Raw genomic sequence first — 22,361 nt, 5'->3', positions numbered from 1 at the left:
TGAATGCATTATCTAGGGTGGATATGGGCTCTTAAAACTGCTTCTGGTCTGGCTTCATTGTTATTTTTTCCTGAGTTGCCTTTTTTCGGAGCCGGTGTGCACTGTGAAAACCATGGATTATTAATACTGACTGTAAGTGACAGCTGCACAGAAAACATTCATATACAGTGCATTTTTATTTTAGGACAAATTAACTGTACATCTTATATGTATAGTTTATGTCCTAGTGCTACTTTAAAACCCAATTTCAGAAACATTTTACTTTTGGATAGTGTGAGAAGAGGTTACATCCTCTTTGGGGCTTTTATTACACCTCCCCATCTTTACCCTCCTTGCTCTACCTACTAAGCATGCTGTGTCTGAAATGGCCCTGACGCCTGAAACCCACTAGGAACGCTTTGTGATTTAAAAGGCTCTTGCTAATGTAATGCTATGGGTGTGATCCCACTTGAGGGATGTGATTTAATAAAAATCCCCCATAGCATTGCATTAGCAAGAGCTTTGCAAATCACTAGCCATAGAAAAGGCTTCTAGTGGATTTGAGCCCTAAAACATCACCGCTTTACCTTATTCTTATTACGTTTAAAAATATGTTATCATTCAGAGAGATTTTGTTACAAAGTGTGAAATCACACAAAGATAACTAAGCCTAATTAAAATAGAAATATATATTTATTGATTATTCTAAGTTGAAACAAAACATACAAAGCTCAGGACACATTAAGTGCACCTGAGGCATGTAGTGAGAAATACGCTGATACGATTAGCAGATGGCTCTTCAAGGGCGATTTGTACAACCGCAACACAATGCATCACACCAGGGACGAAATACCTGAGGGAGACAAAACAGGAAGCTCTGTTCAGTAGGTCACAAAGACATCACATTATATTTTTGTGTCCATGTCCAAATTTGCATCCAATAAGAGAAAAAAATAAGTTGTACAAGTGAAGACTCTGACATGGGGGAACTGTGCCACCACAAACTGAAGATGTCAGATACAAATGGAATGTTTTTTTTTTCTATCATTGAAAGATCAGAGCAGCATCATCAGCATTTTCAGTACAGTGGTCTCAGGAAGGCTGGAGAGATGATGTCACATAACAGGCGAGGACATTAAAAAAAGGTTAAGCGTACCTGTAAGTGGTAAGCGAGACAGAGGACAATCTTTTATATTACTGTAATTACATTAAACTATATATCTTGTGGCTTTTGCAGGAGTGGTGAGGAGATTCCATTAAACTTCAAAAGGATTTTCCAGGGGAAAGGAGTTTAACTATGAGTGCTGAGTGATGTAGGAAAATCACTGTATCGACCCCGATTTGCAAACATCAATTTGAATTAAGTTCCCTAGTGTTACCTGCACTACACCAAAAACAGAAAAAATGGCCCTGGACTTTGCAGGAACATTGGATGTGAGATAATGTTCAAATTGAAACGTGTAGATAGACACTGCTCAAGTCCCCTTGGCCTACTATGGCTATCATTGTGCTCTTACTTAAGGGCATTTTTTTTCTGTACTTAACAGAAATGAGTGTGGTGATGCTATTACAGTATTCCTCTTGGTACAAAATGGTTACTGAGGTGGAAGTAATTGCCTTCAATGCAAATTTCATGCAGCTGGAACCTTGACCAATCAAATGCACTTCCTGTGAATTTATATTGGCCCAATTCCAAGCTCCATACAATTTACATTAAATTTGCTGGAATTATTTGCTAAATGTTAGTTTTATGGTTTATTTGTACTAGATGGCTTCATGTTGAGTTTGGGAAAGTGAAGCCAGCTAACAGTGTATTTCTGCCAACTTAAAGAAAACCTGTAATGAGAAAAGCCTCCTCTGGGGCGTACTCACCTGGGGTGGGATAAGCCTCTGGATCCTACTGAGGCTTCCCCCATTGTCCTTGGTTCCACGGCGGCGAAGATAAAGCTCCACGAACAGCGGGGATGTAAATATTCACCTTCCCGGCTCCAGCGCAGGCGCAGTATCGGCTCTCCGCCTCGGAGATAGGCGGAAATAGCCGATCTCTGTCGGCCCACTCTACTGCACAGACACAAATCTCCTGCGCCTGCACAGTTGAGCGGACCCGACGGAGATCGGATATTTTCACCTATCACCGTGCGGAAAGCAGCAACAGCGCACTCGCTGTAGCCAGGAAAGGTAAATAAATCAGAGCTTATCAGGCTTGTCGAGGGAGGATTCCGGGACACTTCGGGGGAGCCAGCGCTGGACTGCCTGCAGCTACAGGGAAGGGGAAACCCTCATTAGGACCTGAGGCTTCCCCCTTCCGAGGTGAGTACCCCCCCAGGGGAATTTTTTTTTTATACAGGTTCTCTTTTAACTTGTCCTTTCTCTCCATTTAGTTTTGGGCCTGAGATAGTTTTGTATCAGTTACAATGGTAAAGTATCAATGAGTCCTGCAAAGCTTTCTCAGCTGGCACAAGGAGTGGAAGGAGGCCATGTAATGCAGACTGAGTAGATTTCCCACAAGCCAGTGCTGCATTACGCCCTCTGCTTTCATGACACATACACTTTATAAAACACATTGGATGGTGAGCAGTAGTGTTGGTGTTTGAATTTGTAAAATCCTTTCAAATTCACCCCCACACTTCAGCAATGAACCCATGGGCAGGATCGGAAGGCGTTCACTCACTTGCACTTCATTCACGTGACTTCAATACTTCCTCCCTCCAACGCCTGAAGGAGGAAGTATTGGAGTCATGTGAAGTGAGGTAGTAAGCTCCAGGAAGTGAGCTCCCTCTGATCATGCCTGCAGGTCCAGAGCTAAAGCATGGTGTTCAGGTGAATTCGGAACTATGTTAAGAATCTGAACACCAACGCTAGTGAAGGTCAGGTATTTCAGATCTTCACACTCGGTCACATGGAGATATAATCAGGCAGCATGTGTCATACTGAGTTGTTCCCAACTATTCAGGTTTGCTCAATTCCACTTTAAGATGAAACATAAATATAGGGTGTGACCGTAAGCGCATAGGAAGAAAATATCCCAAAATTTTTTTTACCACATCTTCCCCTCTTCCACCATAACTCACCATAGTTGTATTTGCATTGCTTTAGAGCTTCGCTAAATCCCTCACACAGTGTCAGATCGCTCTGGTTAGTAGCACAGTCCAGAAACTGCTTCATCTCATAATGACATGGGCCGTATGGAGACTGGGGCTGCTGAGGAGCTACGCTGGGGGCCTTTGGTGCCTCCTGAAAAGAAATAGATGGACTTCTCACAACAAAATAAAAAATGAATTTCATTCAGATTAATATAAAATGTGAAAACTTAGGAGTGTAATGCAATTCAAATTCCCGTCCGATTGACACGTAATCTAACAGGAAGCTGTATGTACATGTCCAAACTGCTCCTGATCGATAACGGGATTTATTCTCCGTTGATAACTTTGCAAAATTAATCAATATCAGCATATCGATACGCTACATATACAGTACTGCTACAGTTGGGTCTACCAATACAGCTACAAAAATATAAAAGTGTTTTTAACCCGTTCTTACATTATCAAAAGTATTAAAGAGAACCTGAAGTGAGAACAATATGGAATATAACCATTCTAGTCACTGTTTCTGTCACCATCATGAATTTTCAGATAATACAAAATAATCTACATGTAAATAAACAATCTCTTGCCACTTGCTTTTCTAATGAATGCAATTTCACATACAACAGGATATTTATCAAATCTGCACCCAGGGCATCTAGGGGGAGCTACTGTGCTGTATTTCTTCCTACTGTTCACACCCATTAAAGGAAAAATATTACCCAAGACCTCAGTGAGCCTCTTTTCCTTTAAAGCGGTATCGTCACCATAAAAATCTAATTTCAACAGCAACTGGTCTGAGTGTATTAAGTGATAAAGATGCTAATCCTGCATTCAAAACTTTTTCTGCTGTTATGATTTGCAGTTATCACATACTTAAAGGGAAGGTTCAGGGAGGGGATTAAAAAAAATAAAAATAAATTTCCACTTACCTGGGGCTTCCTCCAGCCCGTGGCAGGCAGGCAGTGCCCTCGCCGCCGCTCCGCAGGCTCCCGGTGCCCGACCCGACCTGGCCGGCTGCCAGGTCGGGCTCTTCTGCGCTCCATTTCCTGGCACTTCTGCGTCCGACACCGGCGCACTGACGTCATCGGACGTCCGCCGGACTGTACTGCGCATGCGCAGAACTACTGCGCCTGCGCAGTACAGCCCGGCGGACGTCCGATGACGTCAGCGCGCCGGCGTGGGACGCAGAAGTGCCAGGAAATGGAGCGCAGAAGAGCCCGACCTGGCAGCCGGCCTGGCCAGGTCGGGCACCGGAGACCACCGGAAGCCTGCGGCGAGGGCAACTCCTGCCTGCCACGGGCTGGAGGAAGCCCCAGGTAAGTGGAAATTTATTTTTATTTTTTTAATCCCCTCCCTGAACCTTCCCTTTAAGGAACACTGGACCTTTAGTAGTCGTGCCAAATAATTGCATGCTGGGGGTTCTTTTTATCTATAATCTATTCCTCCTCTTCCCTTTATTTCCCTGCCAGCTTCTTATCTGAAACCTAATCCCCTACTCACTTGTGTTTACAAGCAAGGCTGAGGCGACTCAGCGATTGGAGGAGACAAGAAAAAAAGTAAAGGGCAGAAATGACATTACGAGTTAGCCTTAACTGTGGGCAAAAGACATGGCCCCCACCAGGAACAGAATTCTCGTAATTTACTACATAACTTTCACTGAAATCAAAACGTGGACAGTATAATACATGTGTTATGTAAGTAGCAGGGCTGTGGAGTCGGTCCAAAAATCCACCGACTCCGACTCCTCGACTCCGACTCCTCTAATTTGCATATTACAATTTTGTTGATTAACAGTATGTAACATGAAATTCGTCTCTTAACTGCCAACGCTTAGGAATTTTACAAGACAACTGAAGTGAGAAGGATATGGAGACTGCCATATTTATTCCCTTTAGAATAAAACTAGTCCTTGGTAAGAGTACTTGTAAAAGGTACAAACCGGAACAAAGAACATCTATCAGGCCCTTAGGCAATGTGACTGTGGGTAAATGTAAGAATGATGTGCAGGTACTCTGCAGGGGAATGAGGAGATTCCTCCTCTATTACACATTCTTCATGCACAATCTGAACAAGGTTTATGGGTGACAGACAACACCTCTGTGTTCAATGTGCACAACATTCTCAGTGGATTCCCTGCAGCTCTGTGGGGAGTGCATATGTAGAGTATAGTACTACTGTGTAACAAAGTAAATCTGAGACAGATGAAATTAAAGTTCTATACATACCTGGGGCTTCCTCCAGCCCCCTTCAGGCTAATCAGTCCCTCGCTGTCCTCCTCCGCCACCTGGATCTTCTGCTATGAGTCCAGATACTTGAGCCAGTCTGGTGTAGTACGCGCGCAGCCACTCCGCCACCGGGAGCGTACTACGTAGGTGCAGAATGCTCCTGGCTGTGGAAGCGGCGCGTAGCCAGACTGTGCTGACTGGCTGAATTACCAGGATTCATAGCAGAAGATCCATTTGGTGGAGGTGGACAGCGAGGGACTGATTAGCCTGAAGGGGGCTGGAAGAAGCCCCAGGTATGTATAACACTTTTCTTTTCATCCGTCTCAGGTACCCTTTAATTTGTCAAGTAGATGTACAGAGGCGCCAAAAGGATAAAATATGCTAAAATGTTTAAAATATTCGGGTGGCGGCGGTGGACCGGCCACTCAGAAATAGACTCGATGCTGTCGCTTAAGATAAAGACAATTTATTCACATACTTCATAAACAGAACCGCAACACGTTTCACGGGTATATTCCCGCTTCCTCAGGCAATAAACAGACAGGAGTACACAGTACAGTCTCAAGGTCACGAATAGCGCCTCTGTCTCTGTCGTGACCTTGAGACTGTACTGTGTACTCCTGTCTGTTTATTGCCTGAGGAAGCGGGAATATACCCGTGAAACGCGTTGCGGTTCTGTTTATGGAGTATGTGAATAAATTGTCTTTATCTTAAGCGACAGCATCGAGTCTATTTCTGAGTGGCCGGTCCACCGCTGCCACCCGAATATTTTAAACATTTTAGCATATTTTATCCTTTTGGCGCCTCTGTACATCTACTTGTCAAGATATCCACCCTTGGTGGTTGGAAGGGTGACAAACCCTCCTTTCCTTCTTCAGAGAGCGACATCTTAATCCTGAGTGGGGACAGGTCTAATCTCCCCACCTGCCTATAAAGTGGTTGCCTAAACGGTAACCCATGTTTGTAAGTATAATACTTACTCCACACTAATTCTCCCTCATCCAAAACATACTACACTATATTGGGCTCACGGTTTCTCTGTTTTACCCTTTAATTTGTAGTCACCAAACCAAATTTTAACAACATATCAAATTATTTCATTTCGTAAGCAAAGAGAGTGCATACATTTGCATAAACCAGCATCAGTGCAGAATTATTTTCATCTCATTGACAATCTCTATTAGTGACACGGCTACACATCAGGCTTTATTCTTACAGCATAGATGTTATTTAGTATATATGTTACGGCCAAAACCAGAAATCGGCCAATTCTAGAATTGGCCGGCCGTTTCTAGAACTGGCCGATTTGATGTCGGCCAAAGTCCAAAATGCTGGGAATTTCTGGCATTGGCCGGCCAGTTCTAGAAATGACCAAAGTCAGTCGGCCAAAGTCCAAAACGCAGCTGCTCTGCTGTGGCAGTCAGGTGAGATGGGAGAGATCAAATTACAGTGGTGATTAGTCACAGATGAGGGGGGATGCTTTGCTGGGCACTATGCATGGATGGAAGGGGGCTTTGCATGGCTGGGGGGATTTGCTGGGCACTTTACATGGCTGGGGGGATTTGGTGGGCGCTTTGCATGGCTAGGGAGGGGAATTTGCTGGGCGCTTTGTTTGCATGGCTGGGCGGGGGGGAATTTGCTGGGCGTTTTGCATGGCTGGGGGAAGGAATTTGCTGGGCGCTTTGCATCGCGGGGGGGATCATTTGCAGAGTGCTTTGCATGGCTGGGGGGGGGGGGGGGGGGAGAATTTGCACGCTTTGCATGGCTGGTGGGGGGGGGGGGGGGAATTTGCAGAGTACTTTGCATGGCTGGTGGGGGATGTGCTGGGCGCTTTGCATGGCTGGGGGGGGATTTGCTAGGTGCTTTGCATGACTGGGGGGGGGGGGGATATGCTGAGTGCTTTGCATGGCTAGGGTAGTTTTGCTGAGCGCTTTGCATGCCTGGGTGCTTTGCACGGCAGGGGGGATTTGCAGTGAGCTTTGCATGGCTGGAGCAGGGGGGCAGCCTGCGCTATTTCCTATTTGCAGACCTGAGATCAGTGCGGCGGAGAGAAGCAGAGCAGCGCGCACACTACCCGCTCTGACCCATACACTTCACATGCGGAAGTGAGCAATGACGTCACTTCAGCATGGGAGTGTATGCGTCTTGCGGGTAGCGTGTGCGGCGCTGCTCTGCCAATCTTTGCCTCTCAGATCCGGGTCGTCCTGATGTGAGGTCTGGCTAGCGGGTAGCGGGGGAGGAGAGGTGAGCGGCACATCGGGACTTGGCCGGCCACACTTAGCCAGAATGCGTTCTGGCCGGCCAAAGTCCGTAGGGAAAGTTTATTTTGAACATTGGCCGCATGAGCCGACCACTTCTAGATTTGACCGGCCAGAACCCGAAGTGGCCAGACTTCGGGTTCTGGCCGTAACATATATAAGAGATTCCTGTGTACACATCATATATACAGTCACAATCAGATATGTATATCTGACTTGAAAAATACGGGGACTGCTTTATTGAAGCAGCACAAGTAACTCATTTTGATTGGTTTATTTCATTTTTGTGGACTGAGCACAGCTATTACTGTATATATACATTATTTTTAATGACTATTATCTGAGAAATAGAACATTTTATTATATTTTCTATTTTAATTACAGTTACAAATTCATTAGGAGTCAGAGTCGGTGCATTTTTCCCGACTCCGACTCCAGGCACCCAAAATTGCTCCGACTCCACGACTCCTCAGCCCTGGTAATTAGATCAAGTATTTATCTACTTATATATGTGTTTTTTTCCCTGGCATAGTATGGCTAATCCTACTGCTTTAAAGGACCAATATGGCAAATATTATAAAATCAAAAATACACGTGTACACGTACAAATAAGAAGTACATTTCTTTCAGAGTAAAATGAGCCATAAATTACTTTTCTCCTATGTTGCTGTCACTTACAGTAAGTAGTAGAAATCTGACAGAACCGACAAGTTTTGGACTGATCCATCTCCTCATGGGGGATTCTCAGGGTTTTCTTTATTTTGAAAAGCATTTTATGAATGACAGTTACACTGTCCAACTGCCAAATCAGTGTGCAGCAAGCAGGGAGGCTGGCCAGCATCTTTTGTATGAATCTTTTTCAGGGAGTGTCTTTATAAAGAATAAAGGCCATGCTGAGAATCCCCTATGGAGAGATGGATTAGTCCAAAACCTGTCGGTAATGTCAGATTTCTACTACTTACTGTAAGTAACAGCAACATAGGAGAAAAGTAATGTATGGCTCATTTTACTCTGGAAGAAATGTTCTTCTTATTTGTACATGTACACATATATTTTAAATTTTAAAATTTTTCGCGATAGTGGTCCTTTAAAGTGTACCTGCGCCTCAGGTACAAAAACAGATACTTACCTAATGGAAGCCTCTGGATCCTAGTGAGGCTTCCCTCGCTGCCCCTTTACCAAGCGCGGACATCCAGAAGGCAATCGCTTGTGGGCAACAACATTGGGGCCGCGCTCCTCTTCTGTCACTGGCCCGCTCATTCAGGAACGGCTCCATACTACTGCAGAGGTATGGCTGTACTTGTGACAGAAGAGATGACAAGCTCTTGTCAGCAATCCTCTGGGGGTCTGCGCTTGGTGATGGGGCAGCGAAGGAAGCCTTATGTGGATCCAGAGGCTTCTTTCTATTTAAATAAGTATCTGTTTTTGTAACCGAGCTTTGGCTCAGATACATTTTAAAGGGAAAAAAAAGAGGCACACTTGTACGAAAGAGATACTTAAAGAGACTCTGTAACAAAATTTTCAGCCTTATTTCTTCTACCCTATAAGTTCCTATACCTGTTCAAATGTGGCCTGGCTTACTGCAGCCTTTTCTAGTTGCACTGTCTCTGTATTATATCTAATATTCTTTCCTTTGTCGAGCCTTGTTAGCCCAGAGAGGAATGTGCTGTGATAGGGAGAAGTTATGCACACCTCCCCCACACCCCCTGCAGGCTCTGTGTGTGTGCTTTGTTTATTAGTCACAGTCAGCGTCTGTGCTCACAGCCAGCCTGTCTGTGACCTTGTAAACAGCTGTGAGTGCAGAAAGATCAGCTCAAAGCCCAGACAAGCAGCCAAGGCAACAAGTGGGAGAAATATTACAGCAGTGAAGTCACGTTTGAGAGGAGCCTCTGCAAACAGGCACCTGCTCTGATGATGTATTTCCTGTTTGGCGGCCATCTTCATTGTTTACAAAGACAATGAATAAAACAGTGATTTTATCACCAAGAAAGCAGCAGGAGCAGCGAAAATGTCACAGAGGGGGCTAGGAGAAGACTACAAAAAGGCTGGTACTTTTATTTATGTAAGATTTTCACAGTACAGATTCTCTTTAATGTCCTTAGGTAAACTACGGCTTCAGCTGAGGTTCTCTTTAAAGCAAATCTGAGATGAATCAAAAGTAAAAATTCATACATACATGGGGTGTCCTTCAGCCCCCTGGCCTGATCGCTCCCTCACTATCCTTCTCCGCCTCCTGGATCCACCGATATGGCTTCCGGTAACTTTGGGAGTCGGGGCTTAAAGCGCATGCCCGCTCCGGCAGCATGCACCTGTCAGCATTCTGCGCAGTACTACTGCGCCGGTGCAGAACGCTCCCGGTCGTAGGAGCGCAGCAGAAGAGTGCGTGTGGCTGCATTGTGCCTGTGCCGACTGACCCCAACTGGCTGAAGTTACTGGGAGGATTGCAGAGGATCCAGGAGGCCAGAGAAAGCCCCCGGTAAGTATGAAGTTTTACTCTTAGTTCCTCTCAGGTACACTTTTAGCCTTTGTGAACCCATCACAGGCAATTATCAAGTCAGTGCTATGAATTGTACAGTAGTAACAAACTTGCAAACACCAGTGCTAACATTTGGCAACATAAGACACCACTAGATTTGTGGTGAAATATCCCCATAAGAGTACAATGCCCCTTTACTTTCTGACTCAGAATATAAAAAAACCTGGAAACTGCAAGGTCCTTGCAGATACTCAGTGCTTACATTTCTTCCAATATGCATGTAATGACATTATTACTGACCTGTACTGCTGGCTTTGCTGGCTCTGAGCTGCCTCCACTGAAAGCACCAGTAAGGGCTCCCCCGAGAACATGACCCACTGCTGAGCCCACAGCCACGCCTGCTGCTGTAGTAGCCATCTGAGCCATCAGTCCTGGCCCTTGAGATGGAGCTGCAGCGACAGCTGAAGGTGGTGGGTGGGCTGGAGCTGGAGCATGAGAAGGTGCAGGGCTGTTCAGGGAAATAAAAATACAATTCATATATAAATCTTATTTAGACAAAAAAAAAAGAATTCAGATTTGATTTCCCATTACAGAAAAGCTGTCCTTTGGCCTGTATACAATGAACCATTCACTTCCTGGGTTTGCTAAACTATCGTCCCACGTGTCACATGCAGCAGGGTCTGACTAAATAGCAATCTGTGACTTGTCCAAACTCCTCCCACTATCATCAACCACATGAGGTAGTCAGGGAGGTGCTGTAAGGGGCATTAGCTAATTTTTATTTATTTCATGTGAGTGATTTAGAAAGTGTTACAGCCAGAGACTCAGCATGGAAGCTAAGAAAATAGGTTATTTTAGAAGGAGGTAGCGGTCGCCACTGTAAAAGTGTCCAACAATAACACTTTCTTTTTTGTCCAATCCTACCAAAGCAACTCAGGGTGAGACAGAATGACTGTTTATTTATCCATTGCACCACAGCTCCCTCTACTCTCTGGATTCAGGTGGCTGGGAGGAACAATCTAGGCAATGGGCTGTCATGGAGGACAAAATGAAAATCAATGGTGCTAATATACTACTATATAACTGACCATGGCCCCCTTTTTAAAGAGACAATGAAGCGGAAAAAAAAATGATATAATGAATTGGTTGTGTACTATGAATAATTACTAGAAGATTAGCAGCAAAGAAAATATTCTCATATTTTTATTTTCAGGTATATAGTGTTTTTTCTAACATTGCATCATTCTCTAATATGTGCAGATTACACAACACTCAGCATTCAAAATAATTCTTTCAGAGCAGTCTGTGAACTAATGACCTCTCCTCTGGCAGAGAAAAAGACATTTGTTTACTTACAGTTGAGATAATAAAAGTCAGAAGATAGCCCTTGCCACGACTTTAAAAGTCGTAGAGATTAATGTTTTTTTTGCATAGAGATAACAACTGGAGTTCCTTAACTCTTCCTGTACTGGAAACAATTAGACTGATGTGTCTGATCTTAATGTTTTATTTCTTAGCTGTACTACACATACATATCATAATATCATCATTTTTTTTTTTCGCTTCAGTGTCTCTTTAAGGAAATTTAATTGAAATGGAACCAAAAAAATAAAAATACAATAAAAATTGCCTGGAGTTACTCTGTTGTTAGTCCAGTCACAGAAATAGCACAGCATTACTTTTAGTATGGCTATTAGTATTATTAGAAACTGTTTTCATTACACCCTGCCATTGAGGTGCTCAAATTGCAAATGTCCTCTATCCTGTCTGATACAAAAACCTGCTTCAATAGTCTCTGAATGGAACGAGTCAGAGCCACTCTAGAACTTCCATTTTTCGTCAAATCAACCTACTTATTTCTTATGAGACTGATGTCACTAAGGTTGCTTACAAAACAGTACTCGGGAGAAGACAGGCATTTTGCAGATCTCAGTTGAGGTAAAGAGAACCCGAGGTGGCATATTATAATCCTAATAGGACCCAGAGGCATGTCGTCTGCACAATAACATGCCTCTGGGTCACTGTACCGCCCCCTCCCCCCCCCCCCCCCCATCTGCATCCCCTTAAAGGGGAACTGAAGTAAAAGGTATACGGAGGCTGCCATATTTATTTCCTTTTAATCAATACCAGTTGCCTGACAGCCCTGCTGGTCTATTTCTCTGCAGTAGTATCTGAATAACACCAGAAACAAGCATGCAGCTAGTCTTGTCAGATCTGACTTTAAAGTCTGAAACACTGAAACACCTGATCTGCTGCATGCTTGTTCAGGGGCTATGGCTAATAGTATTAAAGGCAGAGGATTAGCAGGGCTGCCAGGCAACTGATATTGATTAAAAGGAAATAAATATGGCAGCCTCCGTATACCTCTTACTTCAGTTCCCCTTTAAGATCGCCCGCCTAGTGACAAGCAGATTGTCGCTAGCTGGCTTTATTTATATGAGGCTGTCAGTCAGCCTCGTAGCATCTCCCCCTCGATAACGCGCTCCCCGCCTCTGTTTGCTTCCTTCAATAGGAAGCCAAGCCGCAGCCCAGGAAGTACTCCTGGGTCGCAGCTTGGCTTCCTAATGGAGGAAGCAAAAAGAGGTGGAGAGCAGCGAGGGGGGAGGGGGGGGGGATCTGACTGACAGTCTCACATAAATAAAGCCAGCTAAGGACAAGCAGATTGTCGCTAGGCTGGCGATCTTTTAAGGGGTCCTATTAGGATTATAATATGCCACCTCGGGTTCTCTATAAAGGAAATTTTAAGTAAAAAGCAAAGTGCCCAGTTACTAATCTGGGGCTTCTTCCAGCTCCCTGAAGTCTTTCTGGTCCATTACAATCATTCTGCACTGGTCAGTTCCTTGGATGTCACCCTCCAAATGCTGCATGTTCCGCCCCGTGAGCCTCCTCCATCACGCTCTCGTAGCTGGGAGCATTCTGCATTTGTGTAGTAAGTGAAAACTGTTACTGCCCATGATCAAGGAGGCTCACAGCTGGCGCCGCGCATGCACAGTGGCCAGTGAGGCCGGGTTCACATTAGGACGCCCGCCCCATACGCTTGCGTTCTGCTCCGTTAACGGAGCCGAACGCAAGGTCCCGACATGTCGGGAACATCCGCTCCGATGAGCGGAACGCAGGGAACAGAATGGAGCGGAACGTAGCAATGTGAACTTTCCCATAGGGAAAGCATTGCAGCGGCTGCTGCGTTCCGCTCATCAGAGCGGAACATAGGCTGAAAACAGCCTAATGTGAACTTAGCCTGACTCAACAAGTTGCCTGCTTAAGGAGAGGGAAATCGGGATAACTAAGCAGCGCAGAATGATGGCAAGGGACCAGTAAGACTTCAGGGGGCTGAAGGAAGACCCAGGTAAGTAACTAGGAAACTTACTTTTTGGCTTAAAGAGGAACTGTAACATAAAAATATCCCCTGGGGGGTACTCACCTCGGGTGGGGGAAGCCTCCGGATCCTAATGAGGCTTCCCACGCCGTCCTCCATCCGTCAGGGGTCTCGCTGCAGCCCTCCGTGGAGTCCGGGCAGCGGTGACGTCATTATTTACCTTCCTGGCTCCTGCGCAGGCGCTCTGACGGCTGTCGGCTCCGAACTACACGGAAATACCCGATCGCCGTCGGGTCCGCTCTACTGCGCAGGCGCAAGTTTCCTGCGCCTGCGCAGTAGAGCGGACCCGAATGAGATCGGGTATTTCCGTGTAGTTCGGAATGGAAAGCCGCCACAGCGCCCCCGCTGGAGCCAGCAAAGGTAAATATTGAAATGACAGTCGGCACAGTCGCCGGCTGTTCGGAGGGCTGCGGAGAGACCCCCGTGGGACAGAGGACGGCGTGGGAAGCCTCATTAGGATCCGGAGGCTTCCCCCACCCGAGGTGAGTACCCCCCAGGGGATGTTTTGAATGTTACAGAGTCTCTTTAACATTTGCAGCTATAAAAAAAAGGTACATACGCCTGTTTTGTCACAAACATTCTTTATATACAACATAAGATTAGTTCAACGAGAGGGCCCTTGAGTAACTGGACTGAGGCCCAAGCTCTGGAGAACAGACTTGTCTTAAAGAAACGATACATAATTAAGTAAAGGGAAGTCCAACCTGTCGTTCCTGTGCTGTCCATGGTTATTCGACCTACTAGGTCTTTTAATAAAAATTGAGCACCCTTCCAAACAACTCGCATCCCCAAAAAGTTCCAAAGATGAGTGCATTAATACTGTACATGCGCAAGCCTGAACTTGCACATGCCCAGTGCGGCTGCGCTCATCTTTGGAACTACTTAGGGACGTGAGTAGTTACGGAGGCTGACTGAGGAGTACTGAAGACCTGGCATGTCAAATGACTACAACCAGGGATGGTACAGGAAGAATGGGGCCAGGAAGGCTCTATTGTGTCCAGAGCCTTTCATCTACTTAGGTATGTATCAAATCTGAAACAAGTTTCTTCACTTCAATATCCCTTTTAGGCCCAATAGCTTTGGATGGTGTGATAAAAGGTTATTTTTCAGCACTTTCTGGGACATTTTTCCAAGGGCGAAAAAGGCACTTTGAATGCTGTAAGAAAAACAGACTATTATTCATAGCTGACAGTGTAAACAGGCTATTAGGAGGACCCAGGGCCGGATTTACCATTAAATAAACTAGGCACGTGCCTACAGGCGGCACGTTTGTGAGAGGCGGGCATTATTTCCGTTCTCCCTCCCTCCCTTCATACCAGCAGCATTGAAGGAGGAGTTCCGGATCTAGTAAAGCAGTGGAGGCGGAAGCGGCAGGCTGTCATGATTACTATTAGGCATCCTCCAGTTCTTTTGCAGCAGTGAGCGGCTCCATGACGTCACCCAGCAGCGCGCCCTGCGTCCTCTCCATGGATACAGCGCCTGACTGCGTGTAACCATGGAGAGGACGCAGGGGGCGCTGATGAGTGACGTCATGGAGCCGCTCACTGCTGCAAAAGGAATAGAAAATGCCGCTAATAGTAATCCTGACAGCCTGCCGCCGCTCTTCTAGATGCGGGTCTCCTCCGCTGCTGCTGGTATGAAGGGAGGGAGGGTGGGTCTCCTCCGCCACAAGAGTCCTTCTTCTGCCCCCCCTCCCCCCCCCCCCGAGTCCCCCACAGCTGCTCGGGATATTTGGGGGAAGAAGGAATTGAACTTGCTCCATTTCTGCCCCCTCCACCCGGAGCCTTGCCTACTCCCACACTTGGGATGGACCTGAACACATGGACAGAATGAAAACAGAGAGAAATGCATCCAGTATGTATTTAGAGAATTTAGCCGAATTGCCCCTCACCTGTGACTATATCGGTGTCTAATCTAATTGCCTCTCACCTGTGTTTAATCACAACTTGTAATTTAATCTCTCCCCTGTGTCACCTGACTGGGACAGCAGTTCAGCTCATTTGAATACACAGAAAGTTAACAATATGTCCATGAAAGTAGGAAGTAGACATACTGAAGATTTATTGAAGGATTTATATCAGATGTAACAAAGAAATGTTTTTCTTTAAAAGTTATTATGCTGTTGCTTATCTTTTTGTTTTATTTATTATTTTTAGTATTTATATAGCGTCGACATCTTCCGCAGCACTGTACAGTGTATATTGTCTTGTTACTTAAATGTCCCTCAGGTCCGCTCTAATCGTTCGCTGACTGCCTTCCTCTACCTGCTCTTCCCTCTAACCTAACGTACCTACCCCAACTTCCTGCTCTCTACGTTCTCTATACCTACCTGGTGCACTCTCCCACCTACCTACCAACCCCCACTGACTGCTCTCTGTACTCTATATACCTACATTCTACGTTCTCCCACCTACCCACGCCCGCTGATTGTTCTCTGTGCTCTCTATTCCTACCTGTGGACTACTCCTACCTTACCTACCCTCACTGACTCCTCTCTGTTTTCTCTATACCTATGTGCTGCACTCTCGAAACTACCTACCCCCATCGACTCCTCTCTGTGCTCTCTACACCTACCTGCTGTACTCTCTGACCTACCTATCCTCACTGACTCCTCCCTGTGCTCTCTACACCTGCCTGCTGCACTCTCTGATCTACCTACCCCCATTGACTCCTCCCTGTGCTCTCTACACCTACCTGCTGCACTCTCTGACCTACCTACCCTCACTGACTCCTCTCTGTGCTCTCTGCACCTACCTGCTGCACTCTCTGACCTACCTACCCTCACTGACTACTCTCTGTGCTCTCTGCACCTACCTGCTGCACTCTCTGACCTACCTACCCTCACTGACTCCTCTCTGTGCTTTCTATACCTACCTGCTACACTCTCTGACCTACCTTCCCTCACTGACTCCTCTCTGTGCTTTCTATACCTACCTGCTGCACTCTCTGACCTACCTACCTTCACTGACTCCTCTCTGTGCTCTCTCTATACCTACCTGCTGAGCTCTACCACTTACTATACCCACTGACTACTCACGTTCTTTATACCTACCTGCTGTGCTCTTCCACCCACCTACCGCCACTGACTGTTAGTAACAGCCTAAATTTGGTCATTTCCACCATGAGTTGTTAATATCTGTGCATTGTTGGTGTTCACTACTTGTCTTTGGTAGTATCTTTATTACCTTGTGTAGTTTTATTAAATAAAGAAAAGGGGTGTGGTATTAGTGGGTGTGGCCTGTTATGGGGCGGGGCTTAGGGCGCCAGAGCTTATGTGCCTATAGGCTCCTGAGCTGTAAATCCGGCCCTGGGAGGACCTGACTCACTGTACTATCCGGTACACTGGAAACAATTTAATTTTACTTGGAAAATGAGAATCAATCAGTCCTATGATTATTATCCCCCTACTACCAGCAACAAAATCAGAATTTCAGACTAAGTTTTAAGAAGGTCTCCAAAAGTCACTTAAAACTACTGTAAATAAAAGATAGGAATACTGAAACTTAAAATAAATAAAAATTAAGCATAGATTTCCATAATTCAACTGAAATTGAAAAAGCAAATTCAATCTAAAAATGTATTCACGTTATCAATCTATAACTACCCAAACTATAATTAATTACAAATTTAAAAAAAGAATATGGTGTTGTCACCTCTTATAAAACTGTACAGAGTTTATTGTCACTGCAGTCCCGCAGCCCTTGTCACCAGATCTTCTACATTTATGTCCATCTGGGTAGTGGTGGTGGGGCTGGTGACATTGTCCCTGTGACCTTGCAGTTACCTTTCTGCTATCAGAATGCTGGCAGAGCCAATCTTACCTGTGAGATGAGCGAGAAGGGACGCTGCGGCTGCCGCGGGGCATGGTGTCCTCTGCTGGCACTCGGTCACTTTGACAGCTCTTCGTGTAGAACTGATGTGACTTTCTGACTACGCACTTGCAGATTGCAGCTTTCCAGAAGTCTCCTGCGGGCGCTTAGTGTTGACGTCAGAATCTGCAAGTGCCCTATCTCGCGTATTGTTCCCAGCACATGCTGTGTAAGCGGATTGAATGGACAGAGTCTGTGCGCACTCGTAGGAGTTTAGGCAACACTTGTTTGGTACAAAAAATCACGAGGAGGACTTCAAATGTGAAAACAGCTGTAAACTAAATGCAGGTGCTCGGAACTGTGCTCATTGCTGTCTCTAGAAGTGATGTGCCTGACTAGTGACTAGACGTGTGAGGAACGTGGCTGGCTGGAAGTGTGGAGTGTAATGCCCACATATATGGTCATTAGGGATAGTGAGAAGCCGGGTAGTCTTTTTGATGTAAATGTTTAGCTTGGAAATGAACAAATTAAATGCAGCAAACTATTTCAAGAGCTGCCTAAAATGTGCATCAAATTGAAAATGTATTTTATCTTGGAATTATTAGCAACTAATTGACCATCCATAGTGGCCAAAACAAATGCCCCTCTTTCTTAACTCAGAGATGTGCAATTTATGTAACCCCGCTGGTTTACAGAGAACCAGTCCAGGGCCATCAGTATATTATGTTTTTGCTTACTTAAAAAAATACTCTATTAAAAAAATCACTGCAGAATACAACATTGCTTTCTAACTACTGTATTTTCAGGTTATCTCTTCCAAGTGTGCAAAAAAAAAAAGTAAACTCTTCAGGACAGTGATCAGAACCATGCAAATCACTCCTTTATGCACTTAGATGCCAGGTTTAATTATTTTATAACACTCCTACTATGGTTAATTTTACAGTCATCAAGAACCTATTTATAAATGAGAGGAAAAACTAACTGAGTTGTCTGATCACAATTTTAGCATACATAATTGTTGCTCTCTATTCATAACACTGATATGATTCATATTGGATTAGATTGTGAGCCCCTCCGAGGGACGGTCAGTTAAGGGACATGACAATATACTCTATAGCAATGCGGAAGATGTCAATGCTATATAAATACTAAATAGTAATACTGCAGGGTGTACATTGAAAATATAATTTGGGTGCTGGGGATAGCAATTATTGGGCTCTAGCTAATAACAATAGCTACATATTTCTGTGCTTCGTTGTAATTTTACATACCATGCTTAAATAAAGAAACAAGTGCATTGGAGTGCTGGAGTCTGTTGGCCTTTTTATCTACTATCTATTTACTTGACCATTCTGTTGTAACCGTAATTTTCAGGATGTACAAAGCAACGTACAGTATATAATGTGATAAAAGCTTTATGGCAAATCAGTTAAAGGGACTCCGAGCACCTCTCATGGGCATGCCTTTAAAGTGAATGTTTACCCATTTAAAAATAAAAAAGTCAGATACTCACCTAAGGAGAGGGAAGGCTCGGTCCTAATGAGCCTTCCCTCTCCTCTCCCGGTGCCCGGTCCCGCGCAGGATCCCCTGTAGCAGTATTCGACCAGTTCGGTCAAATACTGCCACTTCCGCTGCCGAAGGGATGTTTCGGGAGCACTCGGGCTCCCGAGGACGGGGCCGCTCCATAGTACGCATGCGCGAGCGCCCTCTATGACGCACTCGCGCGTATGTAGTATGGAGCAGCCCGTCTTCGTAAGCCCGAGTGCTCCCGAAGACCTCCGAAGTCCCTGCGGCGGCGGACACGAACGGGGGAGCCAGCGCAGCACCGAGGGCACCGGGAGAGGAGAGGGAAGGCTCATTAGGACCGAGCCTTCCCTCTCCTTAGGTGAGTAACTGACTTTTTTATTTTTAGATTGGTACCCATTGGCTTTAAGCCAGACAACTTCCAACAAAGTCGTGCACCCCTCTGGAGGAGCCTCTTGCAATGGCCATGTGTGTCACTTCCTCTTTCTGGTTCCTTCAGTGTTGCACTTCTCTAACAGAGAAGACAGGGGTGACCCGGAAGTTATGACATAGCCAAGATGGCAGCCGCGATTTTTAAATTGAAATCGAACAAAAACTATTTGGTGTAGAATGGCGATTCAGGCATCAAATGAAAGAGGAGAGCACAAGCTACAGAAAGGTATGCATCTTTAAGTACTTTTTAGTACTGGTCAGAGTCTTAAAGGCATGCCCATGAGAGGTACTCAGAGCCCCTTTAAATTAGGTGCAGATCGCGTCTCATAATTTGGTTGGTGTCATAGGCCACTGTAGAAATTGCATTTATGGCAGCGCCGCGGTGGTACTTTGGGCTGGAGTTTCACTATAATATAGCATAACTCTTTCTTCCACATTTAGTGGCAGGAGCCAACGCTAAGAGGTCATTTGGGTACCGGGTCAATTGCAGCTATAGCGGCAAAGGTTAGTGTTATGTGTAGGTGTATGGGTTAGTGTTGGGCATAGGTGGGGGGTAGTGCGAGGCGTAGGTGGGGGAACTAGTGTTAAGCATAGGTAGGGCAGGGGTAATGTGAGAGTTAGGTTAGGGTGAAGGGAAGTTTACAAGTATTCTAAAAGGAGAGTATTATGATGGCCTCACCTGTGGTAGTTGGCTTCACTTGTTAGAGGGTGGGTAAAAGGGGTTAAGATGGTCTTCACAGAAGTGGGAGTAAAGGAGGGTGGAGCCTCAGGAGGAGGCCCCATTAAGTTTTTGCTGGGGGACCCCATGGGTTAGGCCAGGGGTCAGGAACCTTTTTGGCTGAGAGAGCCATAAACACAACATATTTTAAAATGTAATTCCGTGAGAGCCATACAATATGTTTCAAACCTGGGGCAGTAGGGCTCGTGTCCCTGTTGTTGCCATGGTGATGTGTATACAGTTGATCCACCGGGCAGCGGAAGTGTCAGACACGTCTTCAGCTTCTCTTGGGTTTCAGCAACATCAGTAATTTCCCTGAGAGCCAGACAGGAGAAATACCGACTAACAGCTTGTACAATTAGCTAGCTGACTTGGGGGTTGATTCACTTTGTAGGACGAGGTCCCCGCACTTTGGCCCAATAGGCTGCCTGTCAAGCCTATTGAGCCAGTCAATGTGCAGGGATCTCGTCCTACAAAGTCACTGGACCTGACAGGGTTCAGGGCGGGTCAATTGGAGCAGCAGTTCGTTTTGGGGTAGCGCGAGTAAGTTAGTAGTGCATTCTACAGCCGTAGCATGCCTACTTTGAAAATGTTTCTTGCACTGCCACACTAAGGGCCCTTTTACACAATGCGTTGGTATGCCTTAGTGTACATTAGTATTCGTTGGTATGCTTTTTTTCCCATAGCAGTGCATTGTGAAAAAGTTTTCAGTTAAAACGGGTATAGCGGGGACTGTTCTATAGAAAAACATTACTTTGACAATCAGTTTTCTTTCAGTTTTAACTGAGAGCAACTGATTAAGTGTAAAAGGGGCCTAAGCTGCGCTGCTTGAGCAGTGTAGCTTAGTGAATCAACCCCTACTGATTTGTATGTGAGCCAGATGTAGCCATCAAAAGAGCCACATCTGGCTCCCGAGCCATAAGTTCCTTACCCCTGGGTTAGGCTATTACACTTTCTACTTAAATCGGAACTGTAAATTCCCTAAAAACAAACAGTTTCACTTACCTGCGGCTTCCCCAAGCCCCCAGCAGCCGTCCTGACCCGCGATAGTCCTGCACGATCTTCCGTTCTCCCGCCACGGTGCAGCTTTGTGACATAATAAGGAAGATACATGCTACTCCAATATATAGATTATTCCCTCTTCTCAACCAGCCTCCAGATACTTTACTTTCTCACTCCTACCCACTATATCAGTCTTAAAGAGGAACTGTAACGACAAAACGGCCCCTGGGGGGTACTCACCTCGGGTGGGGGAAGCCTCAGGATGCTAATGAGGCTTCCCACGCCGTCCTGCGTCCCTCGGGGGTCTCGCTGTAGCCCTCCGTACAGCCGTGACGCAATATTTACCTTTTTGGCTCCTGCGCAGGCGCTCTGATGCCTCTCGGCGCCGAAGTAGGCGGAAATACCCGATCGCCGTCGGGTCTGCTCTACTGCGCAGGCGCAAGTTTCCGGCGCCTGCGCAGTAGAGCGGACCCGACGGAGATCGGGTATTTCCGTCTATTTCCGTGCCGAAAGTCGCCACAGCGCCCCCGCTGGAGCCAGCAAAGGTAAATATTGAACTGACAGTCGGCACAGTCGCCGGCTGTTCGGAGGGCTGCGGCGAGACCCCCGTGGGACAGAGGACGGCGTGGGAAGCCTCATTAGGATCCGGAGGCTTACCCCACCCGAGGTGAGTACCCCCCAGGGGAGGTTTTTGTTGTTACAGAGTCTCTTTAAAATATTTATCCTGACTAGGGATTGTCTTCCCCTGCATGCCCATGTGAGAGCTTTCGACTCCCGTGGAGTGAGCAGGCAGGTGTCTGTTGCTGAGGGGAAGATGAAAAACTGAGCATTTTCAATTTTTATTTTGCAAAAGTTACAGTTTTATTCACAGATAAGAGGTGCCTGAGCTGGGGCTTTACAATGGTTTTGGATATCCTAATGACGTGATCATTCCAGACCTCTCTCTCCCAGGTAAATATATAAAAGGGCTTCTCTCCTGGAAAATATGTTATAATTGAACAAACATCATGAAAATATGTTGATCATATACATAAATTAAGCTGTATTTTGCTTTCATCTTTACATCTGTATAAGTCTTAGGGCCTATTTCCACTACACGCAGATTGGATGCAGAATGGATGCAGAAAAACTGACTCCAATGAATGCCTATGGGCCTGTTTCCACAAAACACATTTTTTTCTGATGCAGATTTTACCATAAGCATTCATTAGAGTCAGTTTTTCTGCATCCAACCTGTGTGTAGTGGAAATAGGCCCTTAGTTCTTACTGCCACAGCTAACTGGTTTGACCAGCAGGGGGCACTAAGATACCGATGTCTGTGCTGTGTGGTGGAAGTCATTAGATCGTGTCCTAGGAAAGTTTATCATAGGACTAATTTAGTACAAAGCTCAGGAAATGTTCTTTTACTTAGTGCTTATGTTTCAGCTTAATACAAATTATTTATACCACACTAAGATATATGCGGCAGTGAACTTA

At 45.6% G+C, this 22,361-nt stretch overlaps 1 protein-coding gene across 1 annotated transcript; it reads right to left on the bottom strand.

Moving 5' to 3' along the window:
* Window positions 1-653: 653 nt before the first annotated feature.
* Window positions 654-17,484, bottom strand: CHCHD10 (coiled-coil-helix-coiled-coil-helix domain containing 10). Its single transcript, XM_068242817.1, has 4 exons — window positions 17,222-17,484; window positions 10,325-10,532; window positions 3,051-3,213; window positions 654-832 (listed from the first exon to the last, which is right to left on the bottom strand). The coding sequence occupies exons 1-4, from the start codon at window positions 17,263-17,265 to the stop codon at window positions 813-815; spliced, it is 435 nt and encodes a 144-aa protein (XP_068098918.1). The 5' UTR covers window positions 17,266-17,484; the 3' UTR covers window positions 654-812.
* Between the last annotated feature and the right edge of the window lie 4,877 nt (window positions 17,485-22,361).

The sequence above is a fragment of the Hyperolius riggenbachi genome, chromosome 1, assembly GCF_040937935.1.
Source record: "Hyperolius riggenbachi isolate aHypRig1 chromosome 1, aHypRig1.pri, whole genome shotgun sequence".
NCBI lineage: Eukaryota > Metazoa > Chordata > Amphibia > Anura > Hyperoliidae > Hyperolius > Hyperolius riggenbachi.
This window is presented reverse-complemented; position numbering and strand designations above follow the sequence as displayed.